We start from the raw sequence: 15,863 nt of genomic DNA, 5'->3' as shown, positions 1-15,863 counted from the left end.
TCAGCAAAAAATTCTATTGAAGAATTAAAAAAAATTAACCCTCCCATAGCTTAGGTCAGAAATATCTGTGCCAGGTCTTTAAATCTGACAAAAGATGAAATAAAAATCTTCTTTGTATTTTAAGCATATTTGCTTTGTTTCTGAATACTTTTGAGGTATTGAGAGCTGGTTCTATCCTATCACTGAATCTGGCAATTGTGTGTAGAACATTACTTTATATGACAGTAACAATTAACTTGCTTTTAAAATGTATTTGTTTAATTTTCTTTTGTTGACATGCTTCAGTGATATCATCTTGAGCACAGCATAAACCTTTCTTTGCATTTCTTATGATAATTTAGTCATTTGATGATTATTAACTACTGAAGAACTGCTTTTCAATAGATAAATGAAACTTGATATTCAAAAACGGCTACTAAAGAGTTGATGTAGTTTTTCATTCATTGCAACGTCATAGAAATATCTCATACATATAATTCTTGATAGATTTTTACAAACTATTATCAAATATTTATCTAAAAGTTTCCCTTTTCAGACTACCAGCATTAGCATTTCAGTCCTTGTTTGAAAGATTCCCAGAATCTCTAGTCAGGGTAGTTCAGGTAAATTCAGAACTATATAATCTATAGTCAAGGTAGTTTATAATTGTATAATCTATAGCCAATGTAGTTCAGTTCTGTTCGGTGTTACAGAATCTATATTCAAGGAAGTTCAGTTAAGTTCAGAGTTATATAATCTATATTCAAGAAAGTTCAGTTAAGTTCAGAGTTATATAATCTATATTCAAGGAAATTCAGTTAAGTTCAGAGTTATATAATCTATATTCAAGGAAGTTCAGTTAAGTTCAGAGTTATATAATCTATATTCAAGGAAGTTCAGTTAAGTTCAGAGTTATATAATCTATATTCAAGGAAGTTCAGTTAAGTTCAGAGTTATATAATCTATATTCAAGGAAGTTCAGTTAAGTTCAGAGTTATACAATCTAAGGAACAGTATTTTAAATGTTGTTTTTTATCCTAAGAAAGTGACAGAGAAGCCTTCAACATAGAACAAAAGTTATAGATTTAAAACTGTGTTGCAATGCATGGAACTATCATTTTTTTTAGGTTTAAAGCTGACATGTTTGGTATTGAATATGTTTTATTGTTACATATTATTTTAGTTTGTTCTTATAGTATTTTAAATGAATGTATTTTTCAGTAAGAAATTTCTATGATATCTTTTGTTAATTAATTATACCCCCGCTTTGAAAAAAAGGGGGGTATACTGTTTTACCTCTGTCTGTCCTTCCGTCAGTCCGTCCGTCCCATGAATATTTTTCGTCACATTTTTCTCAGGAACTACACTACCAGGATTTCTGAAATTTGGTTTCAGGCTTGATATAAGTCAGCTATACTGTGTGATGCGTTTTCAGATTTATCACTCGACAACTTCCTGTTTATCGAACACTTGTATCATTTTTACACCTGATAGCCAAGTTGAAAAATTTTCGTCACATTTTTCTCAGGAACTGCACTACCAGGATTTCTGATATTTGGTTTCAGACTTGATATAAGTCAGCTATACCGTTTGATGCGTTTTCAGATTCATCACTCGACAACTTCCTGTTTACCGAACACTTATATTATTTTACACATGATAACCAAGTTGAAAATTTTTGTCACATTTTTCTCAGGAACTACAATACAAGGATTTCTGAAATTTGGTTTCAGGGTTTATATAAGTCTGCAATACTGTGTGATGCGTTTTCAGATTCATCACTCGACAACTTCCTGTTTACCGAACACTTGTATGATTTTACATATGATAGCCAAGTTGAAAATTTTTGTCACATTTTTCTCAGGAATTACTATACAAGGATTTCTGAAATTTGGTTTCAGGATTTATACAAGTCAGCTATACCGTGTAAAGATTTTCAGATTCATCACTCAACAACTTCCTGTTTACCGAACACTTGCATATTTTTACACTATTTAAATTATCCACTTGCGGCGGGGGTATCATCAGTGAGCAGTAGCTCACAGTTTCACCTGTTAATTTAATTTTAAGATATTTATTTTTTCAGATTATCATGATTAGATTACAGAGGGTAACATTTACAGCATTACATAATTACCTTGGTCTCAGTTCAGAATTACTTAAATCAGTAAGTTATCAGTAAATACCTGACTACTTAGATCTTAGTCCAGCATTTCAAGTCAGTTATCTATAATTACAATAAATTTAGAATAGAATTTATTTGATCAAAGAAAGGGTTAAAATAAAAAAATATATATATTTCAGTTCTGCAGAATTACTGAAAGAGAATTTTTCAGTAGCTGCTGTAGATATATGGAAAAGGGACATATGGTATGATAGCCAATGAGACAGCTATCAAACAAAGTTCAAATGAAGTGGTTGTAAGCAATTATAGGCAACATTACAGCCTTCAACAATGAGAAAAATCTATACTATAAAGTACATTTGACAATTTCCTACTTCTCACTTTGAAAAAATCATTCCATAAGATTAAGCTAATACATCTTCTTACACAACATTGACTATTATTTAGTTTGACATATATTTCATCACATCTCTCCTGTTTTTTGTCATTGTAGCAATCAGATACACCAAGGCTACTCTCAATATCCAGCATTAGTAACCCTAACAACTGGCCAACTAGTCCTCGTAAACACAGAGGAAGTTTAGACATGGAGAAGTCAGAGGGTATGAATACTTTACCTTTCAATAAAATATATAGATAATGCATATATGATTAATTTGGTTACTTGATAATGTGATTTTTGATTTTTGAAAATTTCTGATTTCTCAATTTTAACACCTATTATACGGCACTTTTTGATTATAGATCGTCTCAAGGGTGTTGAATGATAAACTTTTGACAAAAAAATAATATCATAAGGGTCATTAGAGATACAGTGTGTCTATATGCCTAACCATTAACACTTTATAAGTCAGGTGGTTTTGCTTTTCAGGCTATCATGATTTCAACTTTGTTTTCTTAAAAATGATGAAATAGGTAATGATCTTCAATCACTTAGTAAAGAGATTTATGAAAATGTACAATTCTCAGTTAATATTTGATTTTAGCTTCTAGAGCTCCTAAGTTTTTTATTGACAACTCAGCTGACAAACCAAGGTCAGATTTTGATATTGCTTGTGAGAGAGCAGGCGTAGAGAACGTAGGATCCTCTGAAATCGTAGATGATGGACAACCTACTCCAAAGCTTAAGATACCATCTGATACTGTTACTAAGAGTCATCATTCAGATACCAGTCAGGAAATAACTGATGATGTTATTTTACAGTTGGCAAAAAAAGATTTGGTTAACATTATCAAAATTCAGGTAAAATTAAGTTTAAAATTGAATTAAGAAAGAAAAAAAACATAGTTTCAAAGTTGTGTTAAAGACAGAGCGGTTTGTGATAAATTGTTGATATTCAATTCTAACATCTGTATTCTTTAAGAAGCCTTGATTGCAGAGTTGTCTCAGTAGTTTATCACTAGCCTGTCAATACTGAGGTTGTGAATTCAAGCCACACATTCACCATGTACACCAATCCTAATTGATAAAGTTAGGCAATTTCTTACAAAGGTCTATTATTCATTCTAGCCAATCTGGCTTCCTCCACTAATTAAGAACTGCCTGCCATGATCTGGCCAAAAGTGTTCAAAGTGGCTATTAACACCAACAATCAATCAGTCATTTATATACTTTATTTTTAACTTGGGTATTAAAAAAGTTTTGATATACTCAAGGGCATTCCAGCATGCTTGAACCAAAAGTTGCAACTATGAATTAAAACACAAAAAAATCAGGGGACAAAAAAAAATAAACCTCTATTGGGTACTATAAAGGTATTGAGTTCAAAAGTTTTATGTTTGCAGCCTTCATTGGACTTAGCTATAGATATTTACTGAATGTGCATCTTCTGCATTGAACTTATTTCTTATAAGGACAAAGTGCTTGTCTGGGTTGAATTTATTACTTAAAAGGACAAAGTGTCTTTCTTTGATGACCAACAGAATGGGTTTTGGTATGGCCTTATTATGAATTTGTCATGTGCAAAAATTGTCAATGTTAATTTTTGTGTTGAATAAGATAAAAAAAAAATGATTTTTTTTTTTATCATAGGACCAATCATTATTAGATGACAAGTTGAAAGTAAGAAGAATAAAGGGAGGACACTCAATAATAAGGCAGGGGGATCAGGTAAGATATTCACTGCTGAACAGTCATTGCGTTTGTACAGCAAGTCTGTTTATTAAAAGTAACGTAAAAATTATGCACAGATTTGATAAAGTTTACCATTTCTATTTATTTTGCTGCATCCAGGCAAAACAAGATTTTTCAATTTGCGATTCAAAACTATAACTATAGCAAAGTAAGATTATTCTAGGATTCATGAAAATTCCAACTTAGTAAAGGAAATGTAGATATAGTTGAAGGATGTGCATGGAATGAATAGTTCGGATAATTCTAAGAAATTGACTTAAGCTGTAATTTTTCATTTGTGTTTTACTTCCTTGTATTAATTGAAACCAACATGTGTGTATTGGATATCAATAGTATTAAAATGAAATGAGTTATCTGCTATAAAAATGATCAAAAAATATCTGAAGAGTCTCACTGCATAACTAAGATTACTTAGTTTATTATTGTAATCTGCCTGTTTAGAAGTACCTTACCTTGAAATTATGTCTCAGAAACAAAAATCATATGGTATTGAAGTACATACAAGACTGATTTATCCTTAGAAACAAGATATTTAATACATTTTTCATTACAGGATGCTAGTTTGATATTTGTTGTAACAGGATCTTTGAACGTTGTACAGCAGATGATTGGTGATGAAAAGAAAGAGGTATGATGCTAAATATAGCCATGATGACATGATTTTATTTTATTTACCTGCTTTATTTTAGGTAGACAGAACAGAATATTTTGAGTCTACTCAGTTTAAATTTACATGATTTTTATGACGTAAGATTTTCTAAGATGGTGAATTTTCTTACACATTACTACTCATTTATTTCTCTTATTTTAAAATGAGGTAAGAAAATGTTAACAAAGTTTAAATAACATGCTCTAAAAGTCCTATCTCACTTCAAGTTTGTGTGTAAGTTCAGTTTATGTTTTCTGTACTATAATTAACAACATTTCAAACACATTATACTTGGTTACAAAAAAGAATCATATTTTCAATGTTAAGGACACATCCTGGTAAGCAAGAAAGCTAAGATTGTTTTCATATATTTATCATTAATCTATGTCATTGAAACCAGAAGAATAGTCATCCATATAAATATTTTGAAATATTCTTACAGTGAGTTGACTATGGGTGTTACCGTTTACCTGTAGCTAAAGTTCAACCAGATTTAAACATTGACAATACCGGCGTTTTACGTTTCCGCAATAAATGGTACAATTTGTACATGTAACAAGGAACATGTCAAAAACAAATTGTTTTGAGTTATTTCCCATTAAAAGCCAATTTTCAGATATTAAAAAGTTTTTTTCCAACAATATACAAGAAATCTAAGCAGTCATAGTATTTGGCTATGAAAACATTGGGAGAGATCCGTTTGCGCCAAAAATGCGTCCTTTTGCGCCACAATTGTTTTTCTCCAATGCTACATTTGCGCCACCTGTTTTAAAATTATATGGTATCATTTGCGCCAAAAATAAAACATACGATTTCGCCAATTAGAAGAAAAATGACTTCCCTCCACTTTTATTTGGACTTGGAACCGTCAGTTTACACTACAAATGTTTCCTTTTCTAAAACATACTTTCTTCCTACTGCTGCTGCATGTGTACTTCCCCATTTAATGTATGTTGTGGCTTGTAACTTCACTTTATTGTCCAAAAAGACAAACATTGAAGAATGAACTGCATAAAACAGTTCATAATAATTCCTGTTGAATGCTTCTTCTCCACTACAGGTACTTCTTGCGGTAGATATAGTTTCAGCACTGTGTCATCAATAAATTTGGCTAAAACATAATTAGCAAAAGCTTCTATATTCTTCTCTTTTGGCATATCTTGTATTAAATATTCAACAAAGCAATAAGTTTTCTTTTCTCTCTGAACATGGACTGTAGATTAATGCAGCTTAAGTCATTTCTCTCCAGATGCTCATCTTCATGATGAAATATCTCCAAACATAATTATAATACCTTTTAAGCCAAAAATAAGAAAGAATATTTATCATTAATATTTGTGATCATAGATATATGTACAGGTAAATTGACGCAAATGAGTCCGAATATTGGTGCAATTGATACATTTGAAAAACAAAATTTGGCACAAATGATACCCATGATAAACAGTAATTGGCGCAAAAGGACTGCTGCCAAAACATTAAAGAGGTAATGTAGTGAATTAATGAATTATATGACATGCAATTAAATTCCCTTATAAAAACATATAGTCTTGATCAGCTTTCCTTCTTTTAAAATTTCAAATGACAGTAAAAAAATCTCTTTTTCCGTCTAAATGTTGTGTTTTTTGGCATTTGAATGATTTATTATTTCAGGGAAAACATCCATTTTCATAACAAAAAGACTAATAACAATGTTTATTTCTTTACCTGTTTTAGGATTCTCTAATAAAAAAAAACATGAGAAAAGGATTTTTTTTTATCAAATTCACAGTGTTTTGTTAATGTAAGAACATGAAATAAGTTTGTGTCTAGTTATCAAATATAAGTGGTCATATTCTAGCATTATTCATACCATATAAACTAGTTTAGACTGAATGCATATTATGTTATTCAACAAAGATAAAAATTAAAGCCTTGATGCCATATAAAAAAAATTATAAGTTTAAAAAAACAAACTATCTAAGTTATACTACAACAGTAACAATTAAACATGTGAAGTGATAGGATAAGAAATACTTCAGGAAAAAAGCATGCTGAAAGTTTTGGTTAGGTGAATAAAAAACTGTACAGGTAGCATCAATGTAGATTTAAATTTACCAAACCAACTGGTCAATTTAAATGTCCCTATTGTATTGTCAATGTTTCAATCTGTATGCACAATAGCTACAGGTAAATGGTAACACCCATAGTCAACTCACTGTAAACAGATCAACAAAAAATACTTTCCCAAGACTTCAAGATTATTTTTTTATAAAGGTTGAATATTTAATGTTCCTTCAAATGTAGGATTAGTATGACAAAACTTCTTAATTGTGTATTTACTTTGTTATAAGGCCTTTTCAATATTATTCCTAAAAAGTTCAAGTAGGATAAAAAAAAAACTTAGATTGTACTTTTTGGTTTGAAAACTCATAGGGTTAAAAAAACCCAGGTCTAATCATACTTTCTCCTTTGTCTTGATATTGACCCAATGATCTTTTGAACAGATCACTAAGAAACCTTAATATCATTCCCCTCCCCAGTACTAGCACTAAAGCATGAATTTATTTTTTGTTTTATCAAATGGACTTTTAAAATGGTTGCTCAATAGGCTCTTACATTTGCTTGAATTCAGTTTGTTTTGCCTCTTATTTTTTATGATTATCTGATATCTTTTCAGAATAGAAAAGTGAGTTGAAACATACTTTATCTGTATATATGTTAAACTCTTTCTTGGTAAACGTCACAATCCTGATTTCAAAAAAATATCTCAAGCCTAAACAACCCTATAGCAATCCTAGATAGTAGAGTCTTTCCCCTTATATCTGCACAAGTGTCTATTGTCTTTTAGATATTTGTGAGTTTCTGTTAGAAAATTAGTTATTTTCTGTTCGGAGATACTTTCATTTTTAACCGGATTTTTGTGACAAAAATGTCGGTTATTGATTTGGGGATGTACGGCGGGCGGGCGGTCGGGCAGTCGGGCGGGCGGGCGGGCGGGGGGGCGGGCGTCAATCAAATGTTGTCCGTGCATTAACTCATGAACCGTTCAACCAAAGCTTTTAAAATTTTAATATGTTATTACTGACAACTATTCGAAGGTCAAGTTCAATAATGGCGATTTTGACTTTTACCGTTCAGGAGTTATGGTTCTTGAAAGATTGAAAAATGGAGTTGTCCGTGCATTTACGCATGAACTGTTCTACCAAAGCTTCCCAAAGTTTAATATGTTGTTACTTATGAAAGAATGGAGGTCAAGTTCAATAATGACGAATTTGACTTTTACCGTTCAGGAGTTATGGTTCTTGAAAGATTGAAAAATGGAGTTTCCAGTCGTGTCCGTGCATTTATGCATGAACTGTTCTACCAAAGCTTCCAAAATTTTAATATGCTGTTACTGATGACAAAATGGAGGTCAAGTTCAATAATGACGATTTTGACTTTTACCGTTCAGGAGTTATGGTTCTTGAAAGATTGAAAAATGGTGTTTCCCGTCGTGTCCGTGCATTTTCTCATGAACCATTCAACCAAAGCTTTTGAAATTTTAATATGTTGTTACGGATGACAAAATAGAGGTCAAGTTCAATAATGACGATTTTGACTTTTACCGTTCAGGAGTTATGGTTCTTGAAAGATCGTAAAATGGCGTTTCCATTCAGGTTGTTGCATTTACTCATGAACCATTCAATCTAAGCTTTTCAAATTTTAATATGTTGATACTGATGACAAAATGGAGGTCAAATTTGATATTGACGATTTCACTTTCACCATTCATCAGTAATGGTTCTTGTGATATTGCCAGGACACAAATAAATGTTAATAAATCCGGTTTGCTGTCGTTGTGACAGCCTCTTGTCTTTAACTGACTGAGCATGGAACTTTTTGTTACAGTTTGATAAAAAATAATTACTTTTCAGGAAATTGTTTGCAACTTCTTGTTATTTTTAATGTCTTTAAAAGCTTTATTACATCTCAGATTAAAAATCCAGTGGGACATTCAGGACTTTCAAAGGTTGAAATTCGAAAAATGAATAAATTATTCCTATAATTCAATAAGCAAATTCAAAAACAAATTTATATCCATATTTATCTTTGTCCATTAATTGTAATCTTTTTGATAATGCAAGATTAGTTTTATAAACAATATTTGTAAGATTTTGATGATGTTTTAAGAATTTAGAAATCAGGATAATTATGTAACACAGCATGTATTTTGCCCTAACATCCAGATGGAAGAATGTTAAAAGGTTTTATTATGCCCCACCTACAATAGTAGAGGGGCATTATATTTTCTGGTCTGTGCGTCCGTCCTTTCGTTCGTTTGTCTGTTCTTCCGTCCGTCTGTCCTTTGTCTGTTTGTCCCCCTTCAGGTTAAAGTTTTTGGTCAAGGTAGTTTTTGATGAAGTTGAAGTCCAATCAACTTGAAACCCAGTACACATGCGCCCTATGATATGATATTTCTAATTTTAATGCCAAATTAGTGTTTTGACCCCAATTTCACGGTTCACTGAACATAGAAAATGATAGTGCATATTTCAGGTTAAAGTTTTTGGTCAAGGTAGTTTTTGATGAAGTTGAAGTTTAATCAACTTGAAACTTAGTATACCGTACATGTTCCCTGTGATATGATCTTTCTAATTTAAATGCCAAATTAGAGTTTTTATCCCAATTTCGCAGTCCACTAAACACAGAAAATGATAGTGTGAGTGGGGCATCCGTGAACTATGGACACATTCTTGTTTTACTAATGATATACTTCATTGCACTGTTCTTCTTTGCACAATATTCTTCTTTTGGTTCTCTGTGTAAAAATAATATCTGAAGAAATATGATTATGTAGAAAAGGAGGTGTTCTAAGCATCCTTTTTGGTCTTTAAAAAAATAATTATTGCTAAATTATGTGATCTTTGCAAAAAAATATCAGTTAGTTTGTGTAATTTTAAAACGAAAAGGTCTACTAAATATGGTATATACTTACCATTTACGAAATAAAAGATATCTTACAAAATCTACAACCAGATATATATTTATATATATATATATGAGGTGTTGTTCCTATAAAGAAACTTTGTGGTAAATAAGTTAGTTTTAAACTTGAAAATGTATTTTCTTCTCTGTGTATCCAAAAACATTTAGAAGTTTAGAAGACCAAAATCTATGTGTTTTCAGAAGAGGGAAGAAGTGCTTTTTCTATGTGTCATAATTGCATTAATTTTGACATGATGGACCCTTAACAACTTGTTTGAAGATTTGTACATCATAATCTGAAAACAGTCGAAAGATAAGGCATTTAAGACTTTTGTTGCTTGAGAGGCAATTGAATTGTAGCCAGCTATAGCATTGATATTCATTTGCATTTCCCTTGAAAGAAAAAAATAGAGGATGTGGTATGTTTGCCAATGAGACAACTTTCCACTAGAGTCCACATGGCATAGAAGTTAACAACTATAGGTCACAGTACAGTCTTCAACAATGAACAAAACCCATGTGTAATGCATGTGCACAGAAAACTTTGTTTAATTTCAATTTGACGTTTAGTTTCAATTTGACTTTATTGAGTTATCAAAGAAAATATGTATTTATGTAACATCTATTGTATATGTTTCAGACACTGCTGTTTGTTGCTTTACCTGGAGAGATTGTTGGTTCCCTTGCTGTGCTGACTGGAGAACCCTCCTTCTTTACCATGCGTGCCAAAGTAGATACTATTGTAGTTACTATTTCTAAAGTAGAATTTTATAGGTAAGAAAAGTCCTTCTTTCAAAATTTGTCTTCTGGTACCCTTAACAAAGAACAAAAAAGTCAGTATATCATATAAAAGACTAGAAAAGTCATTGGTTTTAGAAGAATCAATAAATCTGATAACTTTCAGCTATTCATTCTTGAGAAAATACAGGTATACTTTAATGACTAGTACCTCTCCATTATTTACCTCCATTATGATTTTTTAATAGTTTTAAGCGTGTAGGTACCATAGATAATGAATATTAACAGCCATCAACAAAACAATAAGACAGATGGGTCAATATAACAAATGCACCTCAAAGTGTGGAGTTAAAAAATAGTGTGTTAAAAAAAATCTTTGTGCAGTGATATATTCAATTTTAACAAGTTACTGTCAGAGCTTAACCACTTGTTCTCATTATGACAGCAGAGGACCATAGAAAAAAGATGTAAAAACTATGGAGTTATTACATGTATGCAAAGAACAAAATTTACAGAGAATTTATAGTGTGAAATTAATTTTTTTCTCACTTGAGGCGGCAGTACAAAAGGCTTTTTAGGTTTGTTAAACTAAAGAAAAATGAAGCTCACTTCGTACCCAGAAAAAATAAAAGCCCATTAGGGAAAATGTCTCAACTTCAATGCTAACCATCATGGTTTATGGTACGGGTAGTGCATCTGAGGAAATGCTGGCTAGCACTTTGATCCATTTTTGTGTGGAAAAAGTCTTGACTACACACAAAAAAAAATAAAAAAAATTGAATGTTCATACGATTAACATCATTTTACTACTGTTGCTATTTTTCTGTACAAGAATAGATTTTATAGACTAAAGTTTAAAAGAAATAATCCACCATTTTCTACATAAGAAAATGCCTGTACCAAGTCCGGAATTTGACAGTTGTTATCCATTCGTTTGATGTGTTTGATTTGGGACTTTCCTTTTTAGCTCACCTGTCCCGAAGGGACAAGTGAGCTTATGCCATCACTTGGCGTCCGTCGTCGTCCGTCGTCTGTCGTCGTAAACTATTTCAAGAATCTTCTCCTCTGAAACTACTGGGCCAAATACTTTCAAACTTTAACTGAATGTTCCTTAGGGTATCTTATTTATAAATTGTATCCGAAGTTTTGATCTATCAACAAACATGGTCGCCATTGCTAAAAATAGAACATAGGGGTCAAATGCAGTTTTTGGCTTATAACTCAAAAACCAAAGCATTTAGAGCAAATCTGACAGGTGTAATATTGTTTATCAGGTCAAGATCTATCTGCCCTGAAATTTTCAGATGAATCAGACAACCTGTTGTTGGGTTGCTGCCCCTGAATTGGTAATTTTAAGGAAATTTTGCTGTTTTTGGTTATTATCTTGAATATTATTATAGATAGAGATAAACTGTAAACAGGAATAATGTTCAGCAAAGTAAGATTTACAAATTAGTCAACATGACGGAAATGGTCAGTTGACCCCTTTAGGAGTTATTGCCCTTTATAGTCAATTTTTAATCATTTTTTGTAAATCTTAGTAATCTTTTACTAAAATCTTCTCCTCTGAAACTACTGGGCCAAATACTTCCAAACTTTAACTGAATGTTCCTTAGGGTATCTAGTTTGTAAATTGTATCAGAAGTTGTGATCTATCAACAAACATGGTCGCCATTGCTAAAAATAGAACATAGGGGTCAAATGCAGTTTTTGGCTTATAACTCAAAAACCAAAGCATTTAGAACAAATCTGACATGGGATAATATTGTTTATCAGGTCAAGATCTATCTGCCCTGAAATTTTCAGATGAATCAGACAACCTGTTGTTGGGTTGCTGCCCCTGAATTGGTAATTTTAAGGAAATTTTGCTGTTTTTGGTTATTATCTTGAATATAATTATAGATAGAAATAAACTGTAAACAACAATAATGTTCAGCAAAGTAAGATCTTCAATTAAGTCAATTTGACCAAAATTGTCAATTGACCCCTTAAGGAGTTATTGCCCTTTAAAGACTTTTTTCACAATTTGTTCATCATGTTGACTTACTTTAAAAAATCTTCTCCTTTGAAACTGCTGTATCAATTTCAGCCAAACTTAGGCTAAATGAGTTTCAGAGTATCTAGTATAAATTTTATATTTTATTTCCTTGTATGTCGAGAAACATAGCTCCTATGGCTAAAATAGAACATAGGAGAAAATGATTATTTTTTTGGCTTTTGAAGAAAATAGGACGATCCAAAAAACATTTAAATAAATTGAAAAGCCAAAATAATCATTGATGAGAGATTTAACCAAAAGAATTAAGGTGAGCGATTCAGGCTCTTGAGAGCCTCTTGTTGAATTTCCTAGGAGTTCAGCATTTTTGTGATTTTACTTTTTATGATATGATTAATTACCTTATGATACCAAATCCATACACACAAAAAACGTGCTTTGGTTGCTGTTATAGTTATTTAAAAGGAGGCTCGCGGTATAAGATTTTCAGAAAAAAATTAAACATTTATTTTTCATTACAAATTTTATTAATTACCTTTAGTAGTTGTTACTTTATCATATGGTACAAAAATCATTCCAAAAAATCAATTTGTGTCGGCCCCAGGTGACTTTTAAAATGTAGATAGCATTGAAAAAGCTCCAAATTATCTCCCTATGGTGCAAAAATGCCATTTTTTGGCATTAAAATTGAAATATCTTTTTTAACTCATTGGTGACCTATATTTTTTATTGTTGTTTTTGAATAAGCTGTACATAAACTAAATAATTGTAAAATTTAAGCGATTTCTGTAATTAAGTTCTTTTTTTATTTCGATATTACCTCTATTTCTCCTATTATATATAGTTCAACAGAAAAAAAGGACATTTACAAAAATGTATGCTTCATTTGAATGCAGATTGTGATCGTAAATGAACGGTGACCCCAGTTTTTTATTTCATTTTTCTAATAGGTATAAGATAAAGTTCATTTATAGAAAAATATAGCGAAATCCTATATTAAATAAAAAAAATGATTTAGACCCGCGAGCCCCCTTAACAATGCTAAAACTTTCTTCAATTCATTGCACTCATACCACATCTTCTTATTTCTGTATACATTGTTAAATAAAGGCCTGTCTCATTTGTTAGACTTGTTTTTTGTATATTATTAGTATTATGAAAGAACAGCCTTCTGTAGTATTGAATGTAGCCCATACCACTGCTGTTAGACTTGGTTTTTGTCGAGCCTGCAACTTTTGTTGCAGAAAGCTCGACATAGGGATAGTGATCTGGCGGCGGCGGCGGCTACGGCGGCGGTGTTAGCTAACTTCTTAAAAGCTTTATATTTTAGAAGGTGGAAGAACTGGATGCTTCATACTTTGTATATAGATGCCTCATGTTACGAAGTTTCCGTCAGTCACATGTCCAATGTCCTTGACCTCATTTTCATGGTTCAGTGACCACTTGAAAAAAAAGTTCAAATTTTTTGTAATGTTGAATTCTCTCTTATTATAAGTAATAGGATAACTATATTTGATATGTGCGTACCTTGCAAGGTCCTCATGTCTGTCAGACAGTTTTCACTTGACCTCGACCTCATTTCATGGATCAGTGAACAAGGTTAAGTTTTGGTGGTCAAGTCCATATCTCAGATACTATAAGCAATAGGGCTAATATATTCGGTGTATGGAAGGACTGTAAGGTGTACATGTCCAACTGGCAGGTGTCATCTGACCTTGACCTCATTTTCATGGTTCAGTGGTTATAGTTAGATTTTTGTGTTTTGGTCTGTTATTCTCATACTATATGCAATAGGTCTACTATATTTGTTGTATGGAATGATTGTAAGGTGTACATGTCTAGCGGGCAGATGTCATGTGACCTTGACCTCATTTTCATGGTTCAGTGGTCAAAGTTAAGTTTTTGAGTTTTTGTCTTTTTATCTAATACTATATGCCATAGGTCAACTATATTTGGTGTATGGAAATATTTTATGATCTTTATGTCAGTCGCGCAGGTTTTATTTGACCGTGACCTCATTTTCACGGTTCATTGCACAGTGTTAAGTTTTTGTGTTTTGGTCTATTTTTCTTAAACAATAAGTAATAGGTCAACTATATATGTTGTATAGAAGCATTGTTAGCTGTACATGTCTGCCTGGCATGGTTCATCTGACCTTGACCTCATTTTCAAGGTTCATTGGTCTTTGTTTAGTTATCTTGGTTAATGTTAAGTTTATGGTACAGTTGTTATAAAGCTTAACTTTATACTTAGGACTATCAACATAATATCAATGATTAGTATAGAAGGCGAGACATTTCAGCGTGTGCACTCTTGTTGTATATTTTTTAGTATTATGAGGGAGCAACCTTCTGTAGTACTGAATGTAGCCCATACCACGGCTGTAAGAATTGCACCATTTGTCAGACAGATTGACTTTGCTTTAGACTGGATGATGATTGAAGCTGGAAAAGCATTATTCAGGTAGGTGAATTTATTTTAAATAGAAAATAATAATTATTGCTAATTTCATTTAATTGTTGTACTTGAATGTTGAATCCATAAGGAGATTTTATATTTTAAAAAAAGCTTGTCAGAATAGGTAACAGAAGAAACTTAGCAAAATGCAAGGATCAACATATATTAACAAAGGAATACTAGCAGTTACTGACATCCAAGCTTCAAACCTTAATTAAACTGATGGAATTATTATGTCTTCACTCTTCATCATATGAAAATCAAGCACAATCTCTCCCAATGGGGGTTTAGTATCATACCATCTTAAAATATATGAGTAGAACATAACCCGTATAATGCAAACAACTGGTTTTAGAATAAATGGTTTATTTCTGATGCAAAGACCCTATGAGTGAATTAATATTAATTCCAAAAAATGCAATAACCTTTGTTTTCTTGTTTGAATTGTTTTACATTTGTCCTTTTGGGGCTTTTTATAGCTGACAATGTGGTACAGAATTTGCTCATTGTTGAAGGCCATACAGTGACCTATAATTAGTTTACAGTGTCATTTGGTCTCTTGTGGAGAGTGTCTCATTGGCTATCACACCACATCTTCTTCTTTTTTTGACAACAGTATTGTAACTATATCTCTTCTGAATAAGTCTGTTGAAAGGTTTTGTTAGCTTTTTAGGTGAATGGCAACATTTTTGTACTTCGAATAGAATATTACCATAAAAAATTGGATTTTAAATACCTAAACATATAAGATGACTGCATGTTGATTTATATCTACAACTGATTTCCTTGTACCAATAATGAAATATAGTAAATGTGTTGATAAGGTTGCGATATTGAA

At 31.7% G+C, this 15,863-nt stretch overlaps 1 protein-coding gene across 4 annotated transcripts in view; it reads left to right on the top strand.

Annotated features, from left to right (window-relative positions):
• LOC139514432 (patatin-like phospholipase domain-containing protein 7) overlaps window positions 1-15,863 on the top strand; it is a 95,819-nt gene that overhangs the window by 20,082 nt on the left and 59,874 nt on the right. For all 4 annotated transcript variants that reach the window (XM_071303704.1, XM_071303703.1, XM_071303707.1 and 1 more), the window contains 8 exons: window positions 536-602; window positions 2,066-2,146; window positions 2,598-2,706; window positions 3,091-3,347; window positions 4,137-4,214; window positions 4,792-4,866; window positions 10,475-10,608; window positions 14,900-15,031. In XM_071303704.1, coding sequence (XP_071159805.1) covers window positions 536-602; window positions 2,066-2,146; window positions 2,598-2,706; window positions 3,091-3,347; window positions 4,137-4,214; window positions 4,792-4,866; window positions 10,475-10,608; window positions 14,900-15,031 — 933 coding nt within the window. The remainder of the gene's footprint in view (window positions 1-535; window positions 603-2,065; window positions 2,147-2,597; window positions 2,707-3,090; window positions 3,348-4,136; window positions 4,215-4,791; window positions 4,867-10,474; window positions 10,609-14,899; window positions 15,032-15,863) is intronic.

The sequence above is a fragment of the Mytilus edulis genome, chromosome 3 (assembly GCF_963676685.1).
Source record: "Mytilus edulis chromosome 3, xbMytEdul2.2, whole genome shotgun sequence".
In the NCBI taxonomy this organism is placed as follows: domain Eukaryota; kingdom Metazoa; phylum Mollusca; class Bivalvia; order Mytilida; family Mytilidae; genus Mytilus; species Mytilus edulis.
Note: the sequence above shows the minus strand (reverse complement) of the source record. Positions and strands in the feature narration are given on the sequence as shown.